The following is a 25,107-nucleotide window of genomic DNA, read 5'->3' as shown; positions in this document are numbered from 1 at the left end:
AGATCTCGCGATGTTACGAGGCGAGAGCGGCCGACAGCGGCGCTGTCGCCCGACGGGTCAGTATGACGCGGGGAGTGGGCTTGTCGAGCCGCTAGAGCATGCAGGATCCTGCCCTGCTTTCAGCTATCAGAGCAGCGCTCAGGAATGAAGGACTGCGTGTCTGAAACAGGACCTATCTCCAGAGAAATAACCGCATAGATCAGGGGGGATCAGATAATTGATATAGTAAGAAAACAAGCCCGCTGGTTTGACTGTCAGTGCGCGGGAATGGCAGCTCGCAGACCGATAAAAGGCATCCTGAAAAACAAGAACAGCACAAACGTCAGGTCGCTGTCCGACGAGGGACCAGGGGAGATCGCTGAGCCTGCCCCGGTACTCTCGGAAGATGACCAACAGTAAGTTATATTGATTGATTTACTCTCTGCTCAGTCGTGTTGAGGGAGGCGCCCTGTTAAGCCTGAATTATGGCTCTGCGTTAAATCGACGCAGAGCCTTCTACGTAGGGGCTAAGTAGGGTACGCCGTAGGCTATGGCGTAGTACGGTGCGCGTCGCCGCGTAACCTACGCCGTAAGCGCTGCGTTGGTGCAACGCGGAAGCATAAATCAGCCTGTAAAGGTGGCTAATGAAAGCTAAACAGTCTCTGCTGTCACTGTCACAACTTTCTGGCTCTTTCTCGCAGCTTCCACATTTAGTTGGTTTGTGAAGAAGAAAAACATTTTTTTTAGTTTGCTTTCTCTTTAGCAATGGTAGTCAGGGTAGATACTGTGATTGTAGCTATTTTTTATAAATAAACATGGCTGGAAAAAAACAACAACATAGTAATAGTTTAAAAAAAATGGAGGAAAATTAGGTTACCTTACTTTGTCATTAGTCAGGTTAACTCTATACCAAGTAGGGATGGGCGGTATGGACTAAAAAATGTATCACGATCATTTTTGGCATTTATCCCGATAACGATAAAAATTAAGATAAAAAAAAAAAACCTAAACTAACTAAACTTCTTTCTTTCTTTCTTTCTTTCTTTCTTTCTTTCTTTCTTTCTTTCTTTCTTTCTTTCTTTCTTTCTTTCTTTCTTTCTTTCTTTCTTTCTTTCTTTCTTTCTTTCTTTCTTTCTTTCTTTCAGGCTTCCTTCTTTCTTTCCTTCCCTGCTTCCTTCCTCACTTCTTTTTTCCCTTCCTTCCATAAATCCAGCTTTACACAAAAAACGTCATCAACGAGAATTTATCGTTTTTACCGCGAGATGACAAATTCTTATCGTGGGGAATTTTTTTGACGGTATATCGTGAACGGTAAAATATCACCCATTCCTAATACCAAGTAATAATAATAATAATAATAGATTTTATTTATAGAGCACTCTTCACCCAGGGAATCTCGCAGTGCTTACAAGATTAAATACAAAATTACAATGTCATAAAAACACAAATACTGCAACTAAATCCATGTAAATGTGCGTTCAATAGTTTTATATCTACTATATGTTGCATTAACGGGTCAATATACACACTCTTTAAAAATGATGTAAAAGCCAAAGAGAATTGTGTGCCTGTTATGTGTTTATCGACTTGTTAAGTTAGTCCACTAATGGATGATAAATAAAGGACCTCTGGATTATCCTCCATTTCCCCAGGACACAATTTGTTGGCTTTGACAACAACCTTAAAAGCATTGAGGTCCTATTTTGTGATAAATTAGCCTACCAATGAATGTATGTCACACTTACCTCCTCTGATATAGTAAGACATCTCATAAGACTGCCATTAAGTATTTGTTATCAAAATAACCTTTGCTTCATGAACACTTATACTCTGCCCCTTTAATCCAGCTGCCTTTTGGATTTGATCTAAGTAGACACTCAACCTTTATGGCGTTGTAGGGTAAATGCATTGGAGTGGGCCAGTGGTTTCCTAGTTTAGGGGAGCATTTAAAGTGTGCAAGTCAGCCGTTTTGTTCCCCAATGTGTGCTTTACCTGAAACTTAAGGTGACAAGGGTTTGTTTTGTTTTTCCTAACGTAACTTCATATGCACTGATTTCACAGGGAGTGACACTGTTACCACTGCAGTGATGTAATGCCCCAAATCACAGTCCCGGTTGAGTCATTCCTAGATCCTGCTCTCCTCCAACCTGCTCTCAGTCTGCTCTCTGCCTTGCAGGAATATGGAGAAGGATCCATGAAATCTTTCTTGAATTGCCAACATAGTTAAATTATAAGATCACATCAAATTTAATAAAATGTCTTTTTATTTATTCAAGAAAATATATAAATTATCTATAATGACTCCGGCTTGCTGTTGAGAGTATTTATCTAGGAAACCCAGTGATAATCATAAATTAGGGCATCTGTGATATCATACTATTATTGTTAACATGTTGTCATTGTTTGGTTTGGTATTTTTAGCTATCTATGTCACCTGTGATCAAACTGAAATCTGTTTGCACTTGGGTGCCTGTACTTCCAGTAACAAAGGGTTTGTGTCTGCATAGGAAATAGTTTTAAGGTTTATGTTTCATATCTCACTTGAGTTTCAACCTAACACGCTTGCCCTTGAGCAAGTTTGACTCGAAGCACATCTGCAAGCCTGCTTCATGGGCAATAATATGAAACATTACAAATGTAAAATATTCTAGGAACCATCTATCCAAGGTATCAGTGAAAATATTTAAAAATGGTCAATCTTAAAAATAGAGGGTATGCATTGACGTCACTTTCCCACTGGACCACGCCCCCTTACTCGCACTGAGTGGCAAAAATGGCAGCAACTAGTAAGGGGAACTGTGGAGAAGACGGGATAACAGCCGATTATCGGCTTAAATTAAAGGCAGTTGGACTTGACAGTGACCCGTACAGTTACCCAAAGAACCAGTGGTCCATGGACATTAATATTTGACCCAGAATCGAGTTTCCGGATATTTATATGTACTTAATTTCTAAGCCGGGGAAATACACGAAGCAAAGCTTGAAGGCATACAAAAGTCTTGACGCTTGGTCCTACTTCAAGGCAGGATTTGTTGGCGAAATTAAAGTGATGAGGACACCGAACTTTATGATTTGACCGTTTAACGTTAGCTACCCAAAAATCCAACATTACCTGATACAAAATGGGAACCACAAAATCCACGTTTCGGTGTCTGGAATCTAGTTGTTTCTACGAATTGCAGCGATCCATTTGTCTCTCTTAAGCTTATTTTTCGTCAGTTTGTAAAACCATAACTCAGATTTCTTGCTAAATCTATCAGTACAGTCGATCAACAGCTCTTTCCCATTTTAGATGTTTTTGAGTTGGTCAAACTGAAAGTTTACGCTGCCACTCAGTCTTTCTGCCACTCAGTGGGCGTAACCCGCTGTGAAGCCGCATCTCTGACGTCATGCACATTCCCTTTATAAATACACAAAAAGGATACTGTTTTAGCATTTCACATGTTGGATAATTAACACCACCCACCTTCCAGAATGGTTGAGACTCATTGGTAATTCTGCCTGGTGGGTTCGGTGAACCATGTTGCAATTTTAATCCCTTTGAAATCTGTTTCAAGCAAATGAGAAAGAATTACATAACGATATAAACATGTTTATTAACATTAGCATGCAAGTGTTTGCTCAAGCTGTGAAGCATCATTTTCAAAACTAAACAAAATCCAGCCTTTCTTATTCATTGTGCATTTTGTTTGTACTTGCCAGCAAGTCTAGTCATTAGGAACAGTCCTCTGAGCTGCATGGGAAATTAAGCCAACAAACAAAGGCAGTTATTTGTGAATTCCTTTTTCAGCAGTGAATCAATATTTTTTTTTTTGTCTTCTTACCAAAATAGTCCCTATTTAAGCAAGAAGAAAGTGCGGGGGGGGGGGGGGGCTTGGAAGGATCCTGCATGCAGCCAAGTATCAAATCCTTGTAGGGGGATGAGGACCGACTGTGATGTAACATGCTGCTGTCAGCTCTGAGTGTAAAGCATTAGACTGTGAATATGGAGAGCACCAAAGGTCTCACAAACATTTTGATATATATCTTAGTAGTTTTTCTATCTAAGATATATTAACGTTGATTTTTCAGATCCCTCCACATTTGGAGTATCTGCATTATGCTAAGATTTATACCAAAATTGGTCCACGGATGTTTAGAGCTCCAGTAGTCACCTTGAGGTTTTACATTTCCCCTTTTGTCTTCCCCAATCATGTTGAACTTATCACAGCCTTCCTTGGTCATTCTGGTGAATGGTCTGCAAATACCGCCCGCCCCGAACACTTGTAGTTAACCACCTGACTGTGTTTAAATCATAGAGCTCTGGAGTTCAGCTAGAACAAGTCCCAAGGTGTCACTCTGCTTCACAGGCAGAGCTCTGATACCTGTAGGACATTTTATGTCACCTGTTAGGTGACACAACCGTGGGCTGTTGAGGTAAAAGACCAGTGGAAATCCGTAGGAATTATGTGCTTTATGTTATGAAATTATTGTAGTCTAATGACAAGCTTTGACAACTTTTTTTTGACCCACATGAGATCCATCACTTCTATTCTTTCAGTCCAAAACTTTTATTTAATTAACAGCAATGTATGAGCCTCACACTTAGTCATGCATAATTCAGGGTGTTTCCATGAAACTCAATCTCTCCCCCTTACTGTCTCGCAAGCCTCATCCTGGCTGAGTTATGGACAGTTTAACTGGAAGGCAGCAATTATGATTTATCTGACTTTCACCTAGACAACTCAGACATTTTACATTTTCCTGCACAGGTTAAGTGTGGATCAAATAAAGAAAACAAAAACTGCCTTGCTGAGAAGCAGAAAGTCAAAGTCAACAGATATACAAAAAAAAAACCTTTTGAGGTGAGGAGAAGCAGCAGATTTAGGTATAAGTCTTTTAGGTACAGTTGCACATAATCTTGAGATGTAGGTTATTTGAAACATCTTTCACTGTTTTTACAAAGTAAGCCTTAATTCAGATTTTTTTTTTCCCCCTAACATTACTTTTAAAAATGTGACATATCAGTGTCCCGTGTAAACTCCTCAAGGCCCAGATTTGATTTACAATAGACCAACATGATGTCTTAAACATGCTGTAGAAGAATGTAAAGAGGAAAACAGGTGACAGAAGAGGCTTATGGTGGAAATAATGAAAATAATGGATATATGTGTGAACAGATATTTGCCGTGATTACTATGCAAAGGAAACGGGGGGCACATGCTCTAGAAAATAACAATGATGCTTCACCCCAAATATTTATGTCTAGAACCTTGCTGTGCATTCACCAATTTCCTCTGCAAGTGCTGTTGTTTGTTTGTCTTAGCCATTTTCTCTTTTTTTTTGGTCTTCCTGCACGTAATAATGATGATGTTCGACCAAGGGTGACGTCAAAGGCGCGTGGAATTCCGCTATAGGCCACACAGCTGTTCAGAGGAAGGTCTCATTTTAGAAAAACAGATCTGGTTTAGAACAATATGACGTGGCCCGCAGGTGATCCATTGGATCTGGATCAGATTCAATGTGAAATGTGATTTATCAGATGACTTTGGGCTGTGACTATAGTTTTGGAGACCAAAATGCATTTCTTCTATAGATGTAGCCTGCCTCAGATTCCTCCTGTTTCTTCATGTAATCGAAGACAGAAGTTGAGATCAAGGTTCTGTTGGGTCCATACATACCTTCCAGGACTGCTTGTTCATTAAAAAAATGTTTTCTTTTAATTTTGTAGATAGCTCCAAATAGGGCTGTTCGATTAATCGATTTTAAATCGTAATCGCGATTATGTAATTAGAACGATGTTAAAATGTGAAAATCGTAAAATCGATTTTTCAAAAAAAAATTTTTTTTTTTTTTTTTTTTTTAACCTTGTCTGCACACATATTAATGATTGATACCATATAAATGATTGATGGAAATACCTCTCAATACCTGCGACAAGTGCCCCATTGGAGAGGCTCTTTAGTGTAGGAGAGGGCGTTGTAACATGCCACCGGGCATCCCTCAAGCCAGATGCGGTAGACCGGCTCGTGTTCCTTGCAAAAAACTTGCAAATGTGAATAGCAGATGTAATGAGTGACATTACACACCTCTACCTCCTTCATGGGTTGCATTATTATTTAGCATGCAAAGACCCAGTTTAGTTTAATTAGAAAATGTCTTGTTTTATTTAATTGGAAATATAACTTACTGTATGTTTGCAAGTGCTGATTTGCTGATTTTTTTTTTTTCAGAGATAAAACTTTATATTTTATTATCTTTTTTTCAACTTATTTTACAGAGTTTTGCACTTTATTCATTCATTTTTGGTTTAATAAGAGCAAAGTTTGCACTTAAAGCCCAATGGGGCAAATGTTCAATAAAAAAACAGCATATTTGAAATCATTTCTTTGCCTTTTGTCAATTCCCAAAATAATCGTAATCGAAAATCGGATTTTGAGAGAAAAAAATCGAGATTTTATTTTTTGTGCAAAATCGAACAGCCCTAGCTCCAATGAAATTGGCTGCTTGTTTGGGGTCATTGCGCTGCTGAAGAAAAAAAAACCAGGCTATTCAGACACCTCCCTTACTTATTTTATGTTAGATTAGTGTCTATGTGCATTTCACAGCCTTACGGACATCCTTAATCTTTAACAGAATCTCCAACTGAATTGCAGAAATGCAGCTCCACGTTTGCATGGAACCTCCACCATGCTTCACTGTTGCCTACGAACACTGCAGCTCTTTAGTGAACAAACTGTTTTGAAAACTGCCAGATATTTCAAATTTTGACTGCTCTTTTTTTTTTTTTTGCACTTTTGTGTTTTTGTACATAGTTGAGTCATTTGGCACGTTTTCAGATTGAAGGAATGGCTTTTTGGCCATTATTCCCCCATGAAGTAGCCTGACAGATCAGACCCACATCTAGAACGATTGACCTGCAAAGCAAATTGAAATTCACTGGAGGTTAAGGAAGGAGAAGGAAGGAAGGAAGGAAGGAAGGAAGGAAGGAGGAAGGAAGGAAGGAAGGAAGGAAGGAAGGAAGAAGGAAGGAAGGAAGGAAGGAAGGAAGGAAGGAAGGAAGGAAGGAAGGAAGGAAGGAAGGAAGGAAGGAAGGAAGGAAGGAAGGAGGAAGGAAGGAAGAAGGAAGGAAGGAAGGAAGGAAGGAGGAAGGAAGGAAGGAAGGAAGGAAGGAAGGAAGGAAGGAAGGAAGGAAGGAAGGAAGGAAGGAAGGAAGGAAGGAAGGAAGGAGGAAGGAAGGAAGGAAGGAAGGAAGGAAGGAAGGAAGGAAGGAAGGAGGAAGGAAGGAAGGAAGAAGGAAGGAAGAAGGAAGGAAGGAAGGAAGGAAGGAAGGAAGGAAGGAAGGAAGAAGAAGGAAGGAAGGAAGGAAGGAAGGAAGGAAGGAAGGAGGAAGAAGGAAGGAAGGAAGGAAGGAAGGAAGGAGAAGGAAGAAGGAAGGAAGGAAGGAAGGAAGGAAGGAAGGAAGGAAGGAAGGAAGGAAGGAAGGAAGGAAGGAAGGAAGGAAGGAAGGAAGGAAGGAAGGAAGGAAGGAAGGGAAGGAAGGAAGGAAGGAAGGAAGGAAGGAAGGAAGGAAGGAAGGAAGGAAGGAAGGAAGGAAGGAAGGAAGGGAAGGAAGGAAGGAAGGAAGGAAGGAAGGAAGAAGAAGGAAGGAAGGAAGGAAGGAAGGAAGGAAGGAAGGAAGGAAGGAAGGAAGGAAGGAAGGAAGGAAGGAAGAAGGAAGGAAGGAAGGAAGGAAGGAAGGAAGGAAGGAAGGAAGGAAGAAGGAAGGAAGGAAGGAAGGAAGGAAGGAGGAAAGGAAGGAAGGAGGAAGGAAGGAAGGAAGGAAGGAAGAAGGAAGGAAGGAAGGAAGGAAGGAAGGAAGGAAGGAAGGAAGGAAGGAAGGAAGGAAGGAAGGAAGGAAGGAAGGAAGGAAGGAAGGAATCTCCTAAAGAAAGAATTTCCTAAAATATGAAAGAAAATCTGTAATTTTTATCGTTATCGGGATAAATGCCAGAAATGATCGTGATACATTTTTTAGTCCATACCGCCCATCCCTACTGGAGGTACGTCTAGATTTTTAGGCTGCACATGACGACCTCTTCTTGCCAAACGTCTTTGGACATATATGGGTGTACCTGGGTCCCTGAAGGGAACATAATGTGTCTTTCATATGTCAAGTTTCCTTGGCTGACTACTTCATCTACAGTTCTCAAAAATGTGTTCAGAAGTTGTAACCTTTAAATGTATTGAGTTATTCACTGTGTATTGCTTTTACCTTTTTATTATAGTGCTTCTTTAATTTAGTTTTTCCTGACATTTTGGACGGATGACAAGGACTTAAAAGAGAGTTTTAGTTCCGATTTCTAATTTCTAGTTGGCTATTGCTCAAACTTTGTGTGGGTGGCACACATGAAATCCATGAGTTCTCTCCCTGTAGCTTATGCTGCCACACATTTTCAATTGGCTGGATCCATTATATGCTGATATCTTGTGCATTATAAAAATAAAGAAGCATTCTTTCCTGCAAAATGAATGCATGTTGTTGTTTCTGTTGCTGGTTTCACTCTTCTGTGTACTTGACTGGACCTTTCCCCACTGTCCTCTAACTGCTACCTGATAGCACAACTCAGCCGTGAGTGATGACTCACTCCAGTTAATGAGTTTTCCTGAAGCATTATGTCGCCAGCTGTTGACCACTCTGGAGAGGTAGTCACCGTCGCGATAGAGATGCTGTCCTATATTTAGTGTGTGTACCAGTGATTGGTGATTTTGTTGTTGAAAGAGGAAGGTGCTTCATCATTATTGCATTTTTATGATGAACTACTTTAAAGGGATTAAGGGGACAACAGCAGTTTGGTGGAAGTAGAAACTGTAGGTTTCAGGATTGATTTTTCTCTAATTGAGAATGTTTATTTAGATGCAGATGCTTCAAGTATGTACTATATTCACCATGGTGCTTATTGAGAAGACCAGCAGCTCATTGCAATGCTATTTTCAGTCAGATAACGTGCACAAATTATACCCACAATCTCTTACTCTCCTAGTCTACTACTTTAGCTTTATTTCTATAGTGACATTTGGGAATTCATACTTTTGTATTTTTTGGAGTTCAAAGCATATACCGTACATATCTGAACTGCTGGCAGCTGTCTACAGTGCAAAGAGCTTTTGTTTTAATTGTATTCTTGTAAGATCCACTTGTAAAATCTAAATGACTAACGTTTATGCAGAAGACGAGCTCTGTGGGCTTATAGCAGCAGGCACTGGATTTGGCATTTCTCTCCGGTCTCCTACTGCCTTCCTGTCTCCTATGACACCCGACCTTTTCCATGAACAGGGTCGCGGGTGATGTGTGGCAACTTGGCTGACGAGACCTAGGATTACAGAGACAATTTGATCAGAATGTTTATAGGACAAATTTATGACAATTTGTTCTAGTAGGCTTTTGCCTAACAAGCAAAAACTGTTTATCAAAACAGTAGAAATTCACAATAACAAAGAAAAGAGGAAATGTATAGGAATGCAAGAAAGCGGATATCTTTGACAGTATACACTTTTTAATTAGGAAGAATGCATTATAAACACCAGAAGAGGTTTAATCCAAAAGAAATGGCATATAATTTATTGGTTTTGGAATTCTACACTTATTTTTTTTTGTCTCTTTGTGTTTGGGGTAGATTCACAGTCTTAGGGAAATAAGCATGTGGTTGCAAATGAAAAGTGACCTCATTGGGAGTGTCTAAGTAGGGTGGATCCTGAAGCTGCTGATCAATTTTTATCTGGTGCAGCATGTGGATTGTGGGTAGTTAGATGGCGAGGAGTAATGGCAAACATGTGAAGCAGGAGGAACTTGAAAAGCCTCTTTCATCTTTCAAGTCACCATTATGGGAGCAATTTGGCTTCCCTGAATGGGAAAACTTTGGCTTCCCTGTCGACAGCGGTCCACATTGAATCGACGCATAGTTATGTTTCTGGGGAGGTGCGCCTCATTGTACCGTCCAGGTAACAATGCTCGATTCCTGAAAGGAAGTAAGAGTAATGTGTATTTCAGTGCTTCACCTAGTTTCCTCTGCCGACCTCGTCATTTAAAATCCTGCTTGAATCCAATTACTTCAAAAACTGTCTTCAAGCGTACGTAGAATAAATTATGCATCTTTAAAGGAAAAGGGCGTTAATACCAAATATTTTTTTCTATGTAAACATGAGAAAAAAAGCCATAACTTTCATCTAGCGCTGATCATAATATAAGGACGTGTCCTGCCTCTTTTTTGCACTTTTTTGAGTAGCTGTTGCAGTTTTTTTTTTTCTTGAATTAATGTTTCAGTTTAAAAGAAAATATAGTTTGCTATGAACAAACTTCACATTTAATATGGCATTGTTTTGTTGTGAGATTATTCGAAACATTAGACGTTGTTGAATGTTGTTCCTTGCTTTACGTGTTTTAGTTGTGTCCTACTTGTTTTTTTTTTTTTTTTTTAAACTGTACTGATCTGAAAAATAATCCTGTTCGCGGCTCAGAACTGAGGTGGGTGGTTCGTTACAAGCCTAATGACCATAACAATTTACCAGCAGCACTGCAGATTAGAAACAACTCACAAACAAGCTGCCATGTTAACAATAGATAGCCTGTTGTTGTCCAGACCAAAAAAATGGACAAATTTAAATAAAAACTCTTCAGAGCAGGTCTACCCTTCATCTGTTCATTTCCTACACAGATTGGGTTGGTGTAGTATTGAACACAAATCCCTTGCAGCACACGATGCCAAAATTTCCCAGATGTGAATACAATAATTTCAGGGATCAGAGACAGATGTGTTCAAAAGGAAATAAAATAAACTCTTGCAGGGGGGTAAGAAGAGGCTGTTATTTAGTTTTCGACATTGCTCATTCATAGCTGAGCATCCCGAACACATACCTTTCCTTTCATCCACAATCTTTAACTTTGATACAAAAACAAATGCAGTGCTGCATCCCAAGAGTCGTCAGAGGTCATTTTAGTGCAGATAACATTTCTAGGCTTTGTTCGTATGTTCCAAAAATAATGCAGTCTGGGTAAAAACTGGGACATGTTCAGTCCCAGATTATAACCGGTCGCTCTCCTCCCTGGAGGGGTCTGTGAGCTGTGTGGTGGATTTGATCACTCACGCACAGTTGTCCACACTGACGCAGTGTCCAATCGACCTTTCTTTTTCTTCTCACTGCTTTTTTTTATGCATTTACAGGAAGAAATCCCAGAAATGGGATGAGATGAACATTCTGGCAACGTACCATCCTGCGGACAAAGATTATGGCCTAATGAAGATAGATGAACCGAGTACACCTTACAACAGGTGAAAAGCTTTATATGTCTACATAAATAAATACATTATGTCTCCCATATTGATATGTTGATGTATTATTCCATTTTTCACCAGTGTAATATTTAGGGATTAACAATTTAATGTTCAAAAAGTTTGAAGTTTTATATTTGAAATTGCAGAGTCTATCCAGTATGAATGTGCAGCGTATCTGTGATAGTTGAGAATATTGCTTGTTGAGTATGGTCATCATTTGCCCAACATGTTGCTACATTTAATGCCAGATGGCTTTTTGAAAAAAAAAAAAGTGTGTTATAAACACGGCTGCACTCTGATAAATGCACGTTGTATGTACATTTTAAATGGTGTGTTATCATCCCTTTTCTTTAATGCCTTTGTAAACATTTCTACTCGGCCGTCTGATTGTCTTTCAGGATGGTTGGGGATGATGATGATGAGGGTGCGCTTAGTGACTCGGATGGTCACGGTGGACTCGCACCTGATGACCTGGCATCAAAGTAAGCTTTACAAAAAAAAAAGTACCCCATGGAAAAGGGAGAGGTCTTTTGTGCTTTCGAAAGTTAACCATATAAAACACCTGATCACACACTTGACACTCATTTCCCTTGTCCTCCATTAAAAATTTGGCAGAACCAAAAACTGACAAGTATTTATTTGCTTTCAAGCAACTGATGGTTTTCTTTCAGTGGGCCCTTTACTTCAGCACTACACAAATAAACTTTTGATAACATGATCCCTTTAGCAAACTCCGATTTACTATTCCCTAGAAACACTGAACGGCTTGTCGATGATTTCTATGTATGCTATGAGGTGAACATTATCTGATAAAATATATATGTTGGAGTTGGACTCACTTTTGTTTCTGGGAAATGAAAGATAATTGCTCCACTTTAAATTTATTTTCTGCATCTTTAATGAAGCCACTGAATGTGTAGATTGCGTATTTCACCTCATTGCATTGATTATGCTGTACATTTGCAAAAGACGTTGCCCATTTTAGGTTTTCATCTAGAAAGATGTAGAAGGAAACACAAATGAAAAGGATTTTTTTTTTTTTTGTAGGTGGTGCATCTAGTTTTTCTAGGCTATCAGGCTGTTTTTATGACATTTCTTTGCTTTCATAAACGTGCCTCACGTAGCCTCACAAATGAAAGATTCCTAGATGTGGCTCTGTGGGTGATTCCCAATAGTCTTGCATTCCAGGGAAGTGTATATATATATATATATATATATATATATATATATATTTTTTTTTTTTTTTTTTAAACAAAGGATCTAAATCAGAGTTCCTGTCGGCAGCATCAAGTGACTGAATAGATTTGACATAATTTTACAGTTTGGCTAAAATTATGATAAATCAGCTTAGCACAAAAGTAGAGAGGTGGCACTATTTAGATTTATTTATTGATAGCCACAAACAAGCAGCCCTACTACAGTTGTTTCATGTACCTAATTAATTAATCATTTCCACAACCTAAAGATGAGTAGGAGCAAGTATAAAGCAGGGGACTGAACCTAAACCTTAAAGGTCCATCTATATGAAGTATAGATGGATATGCTGCCCTGACTGGTTGTGATGATGGTGAAAGCAGCTTGAGAAGCATGTTGGCTCTGGGCTGCTGTTCTTGCATAAGTACATTAATGCTGAGAGCGGATGGACAGTTTTAAGTGTTTTCAAACGCGTGCACTACACTGAAGATGGTGATTAGCTCCAGGCGAGTCGCTCAGCTGCTGTTTGCATCTGCAGCGAGGGCTCTCAGTTGTTTAACACTCGGCCCTCCAGACTGTACTGTACAACAGCTGCTGCTTTCCTCTGTCCCATTGCCATTTTATCTTTCCATGAACTGCTCTCACTCTGAACTGCTCTCACGTCTATCCATCGCTTATTCAGTTGCGCTCTTCTAAAAATGACCAACCGTGTCACATTCACTCTGCCTCTTTTGTCTTCTCCATCTTTGCTTATTGAATACTGTTTATCATTTAAAACACATTAAAGGAATGAACAGTCTTTAACTCTGAATCGTGCCAGCTGGTTGGAGAGCGGTAGTACAGTAAATTGGGGTTTCCCTTGGGCACTTACAAATATTCAATACCCCCGGCTGAACCGTAAACCATTATTCATCCATCGCTGTTAAAGCTTTTAATGAGCGTTACAGATGGGGATAGTAACTCTTGTTGTTTTATCTCATGCTCTAGTAGTCACACACGCACACTCTCATCTCCACACTTTTCATCCTACCTACTCTCCTTCACCTTATCTAATGCTTCTCCATCTGTTCTCTTGTTTCAGTTTCTATACTAGGCCTTTAGTTTAGCTTGACAATGGACAATGGTCCTGTTTCTTAGTGGAAGTGTAGTCATCTAAAGTTGACATAATGAAGATTAAAAATCAAGATTTCTCCCAACATAATTATTTTCTGTTTTTTTGTCTAGGTTGGTGGCAGCCGAGAGCTCAGAACCACGTTTCATGAGAGAAGAGGAAGATGAGGAGGAGGAGGAGGAAAGCAGCGAGGAGGAAGAGGAGCTGACTCAAGAAGAACAAGGTAGACTTTTTGTCATGGCACATATCTGCACCAACTAGTGAGTTAATTCATTTGATCTGGAGGAAAATAGTGATGATGGTATCTAGGGCTGCACGATTCTGGACAAAATGAGAATCCCGATTTTTTTGCTTAGAATTGAGATCACGATTCTCTCACGATTCTCTCACGATTTTTTTCCAATATAAAATTTATTGCACTTATTACTTTAACTTTGCAACAGCTGAACAAAAATATAATAACAATAAACATCTCTTGTCTTCTTTACACAAACCTTTGAATAATTTAAACAATAATAACAATTTTGAACAATATTTGTTCCTGAGTTGAACACCCTTTCAGAAAGGGGACTTGTAACAGATCCTGTAGTTCTGAGGCAACAAATTATTCCTCTGGCTGGGATGAACCCCCCACTGCCTTTTGCTGCTATTAAGAAGCTGCCGATACAAAAGGTAAACATTACAAAAAATATGATGGTGCCTGATAAAAGACTGGCATCAACTTTGTAACAGCTGACATTGAACATAAAAACAATAAACATCTCTCTTGTCTTTGAATAATTTAAACAATAATAACAATTTTGAACAATATTTGTTCCTCCCTGAGTTGAACACCCTTTCAGAAAGGGGACTTGTAACAGATCCTGTAGTTCTGAGGCAACAAATTATTCCTCTGGCTGCTTTTTGCTGTAACAGCTGACATTGAACATAAAAACAATAAACATCTCTCTTGTCTTTAAATAATTTTAACAATAACAATTTTAACAATATTTATGTGCAATATGTGTCAGGTGATGAGAAAGGTAGATGTTTCTCCAAATGTAATCCACAATCATTAACAAAATATAACAAACATGACAACATGATAGTTGACCATGACAGGACTACAACAACGTAGAACATAGGCCTAGTCCTTTTTTTTATGCAGCCATCTTTAAAAAAAAAAAAAAAAAAAAAAAATTTTTTTTTTTTTTTTTTTTTTTTTTTTTTTTAAATCGTCGTCATTTGGAAATGAGATTGCGTTCAAGCATGAATCGAGATCGCGATTTTTTTAACGATTAATCGTGCAGCCCTAATGGTATCCATAGTAGCAGCCCTCAGCTCACCTCTCTATTTATACTCACCTTCTTGATACAAGGTGTCCTCTGCCGCTGTGAGAGTGACTCAGTGCTGCTGAATGGGAAGTATTGATGGAAAAGGCTTCAGTGTGAAAGAGACTGAAGTGTTCTTTGCACCTATGACCTTTTTTATTTATTTATTTTAGCTGACTTCTGTCCTGACAGACTCTTACACAGCGTCAGCATGCTTTTGACCGGTCCCTGACCTTGCCCATCCGTACGCTCTCTGTGGCACACACCTCTCAGATAAGACACTGTCTGTAATTTTAGCGGATGTTGATGCACATGCATTATTGTGTCCCCTCGAGGATATAATGTAAATGTTTGTGGTTTTTTTTTGTGAGGCAAGATGACAATATACAAGAGAAATATGGATGCACGCCAGTATGACTGCCAGTATAACTATTTCAGTCTTTAGATTTGCAAAATCCACTTTCAGTTTTGTGCAACTGCATGATGGTTTAGTGTAAAGTTGTAAAGGTGTTATTGTTTTATGATGCAACAACTTCAGCTCAATGTCCAAAACTGTAATATTTATATTGCACAGACCTATCACCTGTGTTTTTACCATAATTTAGTGCAATGAACAACCAGCCAACGATGCAAATGACTTCTTAAAAGTTACAGTTTACAGAATCTATCCTCATCAGCTGACCCACTGCATCATGTTTAAAATTTGACCCCTTTAAAAGCAGGAGCAACACATTTTAGATGTGTCCTTGTTTTTCCAGTGCATGCACTTGCAGCTCAGTCAAACCGATTGTGATGGAAGTACCAGATTTATAATCAACAAGCTTAGATTCTGCAATGGTTTGGGCATGTGAAAGTAATTTCATGTTGTTTTTTTACCCCCTTTGCAGCCAAAAAGAAGCATTTTCAGATGATGAGGAAGATGCACTACAACGAGGGTCTGAACATAAAGCTGGCCCGCCAACTCATTGCCAGTGAGCTTGAAGATGATGAGGATGAAGAGATGAGGGATGACACAGAGGACCAAAGGGAGGACACAGAGGAGACGGAGGAAATCAGTGTAGACCCGCCCCAGGATGGTAAGGACACAGAGAGACTGTTTCTGCACATATTTGGATAAATGGTTTAGACGGGTTTCAATGGAAGAGTATGTGTGAAGGCTGTCATGCCTTCACACCAATGAAATCAACAGAAATAATGGATTTACTTATCTTCAGTGCGCATCTTATTAGCCAGTTTGTGCCACCGCGTGGTTCACATCCTCAAACATCTGCGCATCAGAGGAGTAATGCATTGTGATCACAAGCACACTGTTATAATCATGCAGGACATGTATGCATAGCCTCTGGGTATGAGAGTGAAGTCAATGTGAGAAAGTATAAAGCCTGCATTCTTTACATTGACCAACAGAGGGCAGCCCACTCATTAAAACCCAGTGGTTTTTAATGAAACCACTGGGTTGATGAGAAGACCTTTAGAAAATGACATCGCCTCTCACTTAAACACCTCAAAAAACATTTCTTGGGGAGTTGATTATCTCAATTTCCAGTTTGATATGATCTGCAAAGTGTTAAACTTGGTCCACCGTAAATGAAAAGGCTACAGCTGTGCATGTTTATGGACGAGGCTTCATGGGAATTTTCTTTTTCTTTTTTCCTTTTCAAACTGCTCCCCAATGAGCTAAATGGGTCTTTGAGTACTAAGTCAAATCCACTCCTCACAAAGTGACTGTGATTTAAAAAAAAAAAAAAACTGGCCTATAATGTTACGTTATTTAACATCTCTAAACCAGCGATTCTCAGCTGGTGGCTTAGGAGCCAAAAGGGATGTACAGACCTGTTGTCAGTGGGTCGTTGGCTTTTGCCTCAGGTAAAGGTACATGTTTTTTTTGTCTTTTTGGAAGTACTTCTCAGTTGTTTGACCTTTTTATTACACGTTTGTGCATTAAAACTGTGTTAATCCTCTACAATCCTAGGTTAAAACTGCACCATATTTTTATTAAGTTAATTTGAGATGTTGAAAATGTTCCTCGATTTGGGTCTTAGCTTCTTATTAATGGTTGATGGAGGGTCCTGGCGCTGGACCAACTAACCCACCGCTCTAAACTGTATGACCACAGAAGTGTACATATGCTTTATACATAGACTCATAAAAAAGTTGAAGATTTAGGCTAACATTTAAAATTAGTCATTTTGGTGACTTAAGTAAATTGAGATGGTATTTAGTTGTTTTGCATGTTATAGAATCATGGGCCTAATTTAGATTTTGCCTAATAATGACATGGTCTAATATTGTGTCCTGTTGTATTTCATGTCCTGATATGGAGCAACCTTAAAGTAATAAGTGACTGTACATGTTTTCATCAAACTACACATTTTTTTTAGCTTTGCTCAGAACAGCAGCCAATTATGTCAAAAATAACCCACATTTGTTTCATCTTTTTCTCCCCAGCTGATTCTCTGGACTCGTAGATGAGCTCCGTTTCCCACCTTAAGCCCCGTTTGTCAGCTCAACATCACGACAGACGTTGCCACCGAGCTCTGTGTTAACGATGCTGAGCCATACCGCAAATACCACTTCGTTATGTATGTAACAATCTTTAAACAGCCGATAATTTCCCGGTCGCCTGTGCATCTCCATGTGCTCCACAGAGTTATGTAAAGCAACATTCAACAACACCCGTTTTTCAACATCAGGAGCCGGTACAACATAGAGACTGTTGCTTGTCCCTCTTCCCCCATCTGTTGCAAGAACTCCCACCTTTTTCGGACTGGCATTGCACTGAAGAATACATGACTATGACTTTAAAAGGAGGATCAACACCTTTTTGAAAAGAAAGGGGGAAAAAAAAAAACTAACTTGAACAACAAAGACTCCCATCTGGCTGAATCAGCAGGTCAGCTCTGGAAGAAGCAAGGGGAAACTGTGCGGCCTCGCTAAAGGCAGAACAAAAACATGACAACAACATTTTTACTTGCTGTGGCTGCACCTCAGATGTTTTTGTTTTTTTCCTTTTTGCCACCAGTGGGATACATTTTATTTCCAATAAAAGCTGTGATAAATGTTGACAATATGACCACCGGTTTCAGTTGTTGGTGTTTTCATCCTGCAACTTGACTTCACTACATATTGGCATGTTATAGTTATGTTCACATTATATACGTAGCCCTGAATGCTATATTACTAAATGAAATTAATAATTGAGGCCTTACACGCAAAAATATTTTACAGTGACGGGTGTACGCCGCAGCACGTGGTCCTTAAATTGGGTAGAGGTGAATGGACAACTGCAGGGGGAACATTTGTGTTAAAAAGATTTAAGGGGTTCTTTTATTTCAATTCAATTTAGGTAATTTTATTAAAATGTTCAACAGTTCATTTTGATAAATAAAAAATTGGGGGTGTATAATTGTATATCAGCTGTTCAGTGGGGAGAGAAACAGAAATTTTGCAAACAGTCTTTATCTCCAAATTTGTATTTAATTTCTCTCTTAACTAGAACGCCACAGCCAATCATTTCCTATTTCCAGATGAATATACCTCAGAAAACCCGACTCGAGGTCTTATCAACTCAAATCTACTGATAAATTTGGCAGGAAGTGTGTTGGGCCAAAATTTAACGTAGAAAAGAAAAAGATTTAAGTGTGTTTTTTTTTCTTTCATCTTAATCCTAGTATATAAGATTATTTTGTGAAAGACGAGCACAGGCCAATCCGGTCAGTGTTCAGAGTTTTCCTGACCAGAGTAAGGCAACTGTGTTATGATGTATTTAGTTTTTAAAAGTTTGTAGGAGGTACAATATCGAAGTGTCGCTGCTGAGGTTTAGCGTGTGCTACTGATTAACAGGACAATGTCTTGTAGACAAAATCTCCTGACTTTATCAAGTTACAGCTTTAAGGATCTTATGTTAAGGATCTTAATAATAAGTCGTTTGACATCCCATCTGAGCTTGGCGAGCCTGAATGTGTAAGTTGTCTGGAGGAAGGTTAGAAGGATGTCATCACCTGGCTTCATTACTGTTTTTAATGCTGTCTGATCTACTTGACTGATTTTACAAGAACGTCACGATAAGAAGTCATTGAATTCGTTGTCATTGCTACTGAATGTGTTAAAGGGGATATTAAAGTTGGAGTTAAACCACTGAAGCTAACTAGAGGGCGTTTCGAGGGGTTTGGGGTTCTGAAAGGTGTCGAGAGTCACTACGATTTATGGCATGAAAAGTGTGTCTTGTGTTGTGATCTCTTTATTTTCATTTTACCCTTTAATCCTCCACTGTGTTCAGAAGTGGTGAGCTTTATATTGTTGAAAGACTAAAGATCACAATCAACAGCGGGACTTCTGCCAACACCCCTTTACAATGTTTCTTCCCTGTAGTTGAGGATGTGGTGGCTTTTTGTCTCCGTCAATTGAAGGAAACTCCTATTAACCAACAAAGACAGTGTTGTAAGTAGACAAACATCAAAGCGGTCAACTGTGCCAGAATTGTTTTTCAGAAATGGAAATGTATATGCATATACAGGCTTCTGACCAATATTATGTTTTAAACAATTATCTGTTAAGGGACTGAAAAGGAGACTGCAGAGAAGTTGAGATGGTTGATTTATCTTCTCACACAGAATAAAAGGAGAAAAAGCTAAACAGGACTGACGTTATCACCCTGTAGGTGGTTATTACCTGTCGAATGTGCCTCTAATGTATTTATGTACATGTGTGTAAAATAACCAGGCTCCATGATACTTTTCAGCAGTTTTTTGCCTCTTGTCTTGATTTTTATTTTCAATCATTTCTATCCTCTGAGTTGTTTTGTAAGTATGACAGACTTTTAAGCAGCCCTCAAGATTATTTTCAATGTCTGTCTCCGCCATGTTTTCTTTCTTTGTATTCCCCGTTTGCATGTTCTTTCATCATAAGATTGTGTGTATTGTTTTGCTTTTGTCTCCTATCATTAAACAGATGTTGATAGAAACTTGTGTCTGGTTTGTTTATGGTGGAGCTTACCATGCAGAAAATCTGGTGGACACTGTTGTTGCACTATATCCTGTCACTGCTTTCCAGTTGTCTTCAATGTAAACCATGAACTTACTGACTTGGATACCAAAAAATAATACAAAAGAAACTAATTTCATCCAGCAAAGTCTTAAACATTTTCTTTGGTGTTTAGGATTACTTCAATTTATGGTTTATGCAAGGGGGAAAAAAGGAAATAACCTTTATAGTGTATAGATAATCTATTGTGTCTTGGATCATGCTATGATTCAGATTCAGATTCAGAAAACTTTATTCATCCCCGAGGGGCAATTGCAGGACAACTGAGCAGCAAGACTTGAAAATCTCAAATAAAACAAGAATAAAGTAGAATAAAAATGAACAGGGCATGTCTCCTTATGTACAAAAAAAAAAAATATATATATAAAGACTTATAGACTTTTGTATATATTTTTTTTAATTGAATGCATAAGACTTTCTCTGTAAAAAGCAATACCTATTAAATCTATTTAACTAAAATGTAATATAGCAGCTTCAGGGTAACCTCAGTGTGTCAAAGTCCAAGTAGTGATTAATGTTTTGGATAAACACATGATATTGTGAGTGATTTGATCCTTCCAGCGTCACCAGGTGGCGCTGTTATACAGAACATTTGTCAATCCAATTGGGTTTTCCAGTAATTTTAATGGGCTAAGGCTTGAGACTGTCTTAAGACCCTGGTCTTCAATTCCAGTCCTCGTGGGCCGGTGTCCTGCACGTTTTAGAGGTTTCTCTGCTTCAGTGCACCGTGATAAAAATCACTGTGTCATTATCAGATTTGTGCAGACCTTGATGACATGCTCATTAAACAGAATCAGATGTGTTAAAGCAGAGAAACATCTAAAACGTGCAGGGCACCGGCCTACGAGGACCGGAATTGAAGAGCAGGGTCTTAGGAGATAATCCTGCATGCTTGGGTGAGTGTTCACGGATGAGGATGGACGCATCATGGTGTTTAATTCAACGGTACAACAGCGTGTTCAGGCAACGGGGGCATTTATTTAGTTCGTTCTTGAACAGGGATGTCCCAAATAGCATAATATATTTGTCCTGATAGAGTTTTAATACGTTAAAGATGCCAATTCTTGCAGATGACTATTGTGGAAAACTGTCCTGTGTAATTCCAATGTATCAGGAAGCTCCTGTCAACCGATACAAAGATCGTGTAGTCAGAGACAGACCTCTCACACCCGATTGGTTTATTGTTTCCTTCTTTGCCTGTAATGCCGCGTTCCATTTGTCCTCGGAAGTGGGGATTTCCCAGTTCCCATTTGTATTTTTCAACTGGAACGCCCCTCGAAGTGGGATTTCCCACTGGGAAAGTGGGAGAGTCTTCACCACCCCCGAGTTCACAATCCAAGATGGCTGTCCCGGTTGTAAACAGTAGAAGAGAGCTCTGTAAAAATTCGTAGCACTTCATTCTAGTTTTGGTCACACTAAATCAGTCGTATACAAGTATTGTTCGGCATATATATGCTGCTATAGTGTAATTTACATTTTTCATGTGGTATATGCGAACTACAAACTTGTTTACCTACTTTGTAACTGGAACGCTGATAACTCGGCTGTGACGTCATTCCTAGTTCCGAGTTCCGACTTCCGAGGTAAATGGAACGCAGAATAAGTAAGCCCACTCTCAGTAAAAAACAACAAAAAACACGTTAGTGAACTATTGACAACGTCTAATTTTCATGGGATAAATGTTTGAAACCTTAAACTTCATTTTTTAATCTAACTGCCGTCCTTGAGGACTGAGGAGACACTTTCATGGGCAAGAGAACTAGAAGAGGAAGCACAGTTTTCATCATAGATGATGTCGTTTCATCTCATGCATGTGTATTGTTTTTACATTCATAAAGGTCATGCTATTAACACTATTAAATCAAACTGTATTTCTACATTGTTGATACTTGAGTCAGATTTACACCGGCGAATTACACTTGTATTTGGGTTTGTGGGAATTGAAAGACCAATAAACTAAACTAAACTAAACTTGTGTTGAATTGTGCTATATAAATAAACCTGCCTTGCCTTGCCTCAACAGCGCATGCGCACGGACACTCGAGCAGCATCTTCGCAGGATAGACGATCTGTGCTCGGAGTGGTCGGAGCAGAGCCGTGATCCTGCTGGCTGCCGTGACCGCCGAGCAACCGGCCGACACTCAACAACCCTCAAACAACCCTCCGGCGCTTCTGGCAGTCACACATGAGCACAAAGACCGGTCTATTGAACAACTTCTAGCCCGTTAGTGCTGGCCTGTTCGCCGGCCGGAGCCGCTGGTCGGACGCAGGACCGCGTTAGCAGCAGAGCTAATCAGCCGGAGACACGGAGCCCGCTGGATTAGTGTTCCAGGCGCTGCTGCAGACATGAAGATCATGGTGGACTTCGAGGAATGTCTCAAAGACTCTCCGCGGTTCAGGTGAGTGCTGGCAACTTAAGGGATTACTCATTATTGGCAGGAGGGGGAAAAAAGAGTCCCGACGAGCTGTTTGCGGTGCTTATAAAGCTGCAAAGCTGTTTGCTGCCTGCAACTTTCTATTTTGGTCCTTGTTAGCTGGATCTAGCAGGAGAGGAGAGGCTGCTGCTGGGCGAAGAAACCAGACACAAATCCGCCGAGCCTTGTGGTGATCATGAGTGATGCAAAGAGTTGCTCCAGTGCCTGATTTCTGTTTATGCATTATGTTAGTTAGTTTATTTCGGTCAATCACACGCATAAAAATCAACAAGCAAGATAACAAACATCCACAGGTTTTTCCCTGGTCAACATTGTGATTATTTTGACCGAAAAGGTCTGGGATTGAAGCAAAAAGCTTATCTTGCCCACTTTTTAACATAATGGAATATGCAAAAAGAACAAATGAAGTATCATGAGGTTACACAAAATAATAATAATAATAATAATAATAATAATAATAATAATAATAATAATGATAGCTCTGAAAACAGAAAGTGAAAAGATGCTAAAGAAACTGACCAAACCAATTTAGGTTGTCGTTTCATCTCATGCATGTGTATTGTGTCTATACATCAAATCCTACATACTGTATGCATATGTTCATACCGGTACATACACAGGCGTGTATATACATGTGTACATTCTTCTTTGTTTGCTAATTCTGCTTCTATATATGTGTCCATTACCTTTGCTTTGAATAATAACTTATATGCTTTTATTGAGTTTGCTAATTTAAGGTCGTTGTCTAATGAGTTCCACGGTTTTACTCCTAAAACGGATATACATCTGCCCTTTGTATTTGTTCTTACTGTTGTTGTCTTGCATGTACAGTATGTATGTGCAGGAAAAGATATTGACCCGCCACTGTGTTTAAAAAAACAACCCAAAATCCTTTAAACAATATTTTTTTAACTTGAAATTTAACTTCCCCAGCTAGGGCAAGTAAGATGAAGAGATGTCAGCTCTGCCCTCAAAAGAAAGACTATACAGGTGTAATAAATATGTCTGGAAAGGCTGGGCACTTGCAAACTGCCCTATATGTGCTAATTAGTTGAATGGGATATGTTATATTTCATATTTTTGTATTGTACATTATCTAAAATTGTTCACTGGAGGAAAAAAAAAGAAACTGAGTCATTGGGATGAATAAGATGCATTCAAAACTCCTTTTTGCAAATTTACTTCTTTACCTATAGAAATACAAATGAAGAGGGAAAACTTAAGCATTCACGCATTTTGTGATGAATAACAAGATGTTTCTTCAAGCAAGATGAAATTTGGTGTTTAAAATTCAATTAAGGTGCTTATAATGGGGGTTTACTGAAGACAGGTCATTTTGACCCGGAGGACACGGGGAGTATTCAGAAAATGAGGACAATAAGGAGGGTTAAATATGAATGCAAGTAATGACACACTGTCCCAGTCGCCTCCACTAGCATGACACTATGAAACCACATTCTTTTAATAGTTTTTTTTTTCTTTTTCAATTGAATTGAGTAACTTTGTTTGCGATTTTAAATTAATAATAAAAGTTGAATTAGATTAGCTTATCTCATTACTTTTGGATTACTACATAATTATATCTAACTTTTTACAATATCAACTATTTGTACAGCATGTGCAATGAATCTTTCCTTTGTATTTTATTTGTTGCTTTTAATGTTATCATGTCAATAACAAGCGTCATTGTGCTTTCTAGTGGCGCTCTTACAATTTTCCTCTTGTTTTCAATATAGATAAAAGTGAATACATTCTGCAAAAACATGTATAAGAGGAGCTGTCCTTGACAAAATTGGCAGCCGATGAGGAGAGACTTGTTTTGATGTGCAGCAGATCAAGATTACAATTTAGATTCATATTACCCAAACAAAAACATGCTGGCACAAACACCAGTGTGTTTTGGGAGGGGTTTTGTTTTCAGATTTTAAAGTCTGTAACTACAGTCAAGTAACATTAAAAAAAACAACTTTTTTAAAAATTTTTTATTGTAGTTGGTAACGTGAACTTTTTAGCCTAAACAATGCTATAATGCACTGATAATATGTTATTGTCATTTTGTAAGCTGTATCAGATGTTCTACAGAGTGGGACACAAGACCCGCAGCTGATAGTTATTTTCCCCATGGCGTGACATTGTATCAGTTTCCCTCGTTAGGGTAATTTTTTGTTGTCTTTAATGACTCATTGGCTTATTCAGCAGTAAGGTCAGCAGCCGGTAGGACGGCCCACAGTCCAAATGAACGTGCCAGTGTTTGTCAGGTGGTCAAAGTTTATGTGACGTATTCCCGACACTCTTTGTTTCTGACGTTACTGCCGGCAGCTGCTTTTTTGTGTTTTTCCCTTTGTCGAGCCTTCAAGAAGTGTAAAATGGGATGTTTGCACTCAGCTCTCAGTCGCTTTGCATTCTCCAGTGTTTTGAGAAAGCATCGCCCCCCTTCCTGTGTCAGCCCCCATGATCTCAGCTGCTGCTACATCCTCTCCCGACAAAACGAGGAACAGATGTTAGAAAGTTGTTTGTGTAAAAAAAAACTAGCATTTTCTTTAAATGAAGGCATTTCCTTGAGGACAACATTCAGTAGGTAGAGGGGTACTCTTAAAGGGTAAACTCCCTTTTAGCTGCTTTTACTGTGGAGCACTCCAAGAACAACACAAACGCACTGTGCCATGTCTTCTAGACCGCGGTTGTTGGTTGGTCTGTTAAGTGGTCTTGTGACAACATGGTACTTCCCTTTCAAGTTTTACGTC

The 25,107-nt window shown here is 39.1% G+C and overlaps 2 protein-coding genes across 4 annotated transcripts in view; both read left to right on the top strand.

The window, feature by feature from the left end:
* Positions 1–42: 42 nt before the first annotated feature.
* Positions 43–19,846, top strand: ppp1r2 (protein phosphatase 1, regulatory (inhibitor) subunit 2). The gene is made up of 6 exons (XM_061738460.1): positions 43–395; positions 11,160–11,267; positions 11,669–11,752; positions 13,689–13,798; positions 15,773–15,961; positions 17,334–19,846. Exons 1-6 carry the CDS (start codon positions 268–270, stop codon positions 17,351–17,353), a joined length of 639 nt encoding a protein of 212 aa, XP_061594444.1. The 5' UTR covers positions 43–267; the 3' UTR covers positions 17,354–19,846.
* A 2,149-nt stretch (positions 19,847–21,995) lies between these two features.
* Positions 21,996–25,107, top strand: part of LOC133458500 (arf-GAP with coiled-coil, ANK repeat and PH domain-containing protein 2-like) — a 55,350-nt gene continuing 52,238 nt past the window's right edge. For all 3 annotated transcript variants that reach the window (XM_061738458.1, XM_061738459.1, XM_061738457.1), the window contains exon 1: positions 21,996–22,327. In XM_061738458.1, coding sequence (XP_061594442.1) covers positions 22,275–22,327 — 53 coding nt within the window. In that variant the 5' untranslated portion in view covers positions 21,996–22,274. The remainder of the gene's footprint in view (positions 22,328–25,107) is intronic.

This window comes from Cololabis saira, chromosome 13 (assembly GCF_033807715.1).
Source record: "Cololabis saira isolate AMF1-May2022 chromosome 13, fColSai1.1, whole genome shotgun sequence".
NCBI lineage: Eukaryota > Metazoa > Chordata > Actinopteri > Beloniformes > Belonidae > Cololabis > Cololabis saira.
The sequence above is the reverse complement of the archived record's forward strand: the minus strand, read 5'-3'. Positions and strand labels throughout refer to the sequence as shown.

Bases quoted from the DNA above. Each gene is read 5' to 3' on its own strand.
- ppp1r2 (XM_061738460.1), top strand. From the start codon at position 268: ATGGCAGCTCGCAGACCGATAAAAGGCATCCTGAAAAACAAGAACAGC. The intron at 11,753-13,688 runs GTAAGCTTTACA...TTTTTTGTCTAG, and splicing joins CCTGATGACCTGGCATCAAA to GTTGGTGGCAGCCGAGAGCT. The intron at 15,962-17,333 runs GTAAGGACACAG...TTTTCTCCCCAG, and splicing joins TGTAGACCCGCCCCAGGATG to CTGATTCTCTGGACTCGTAG.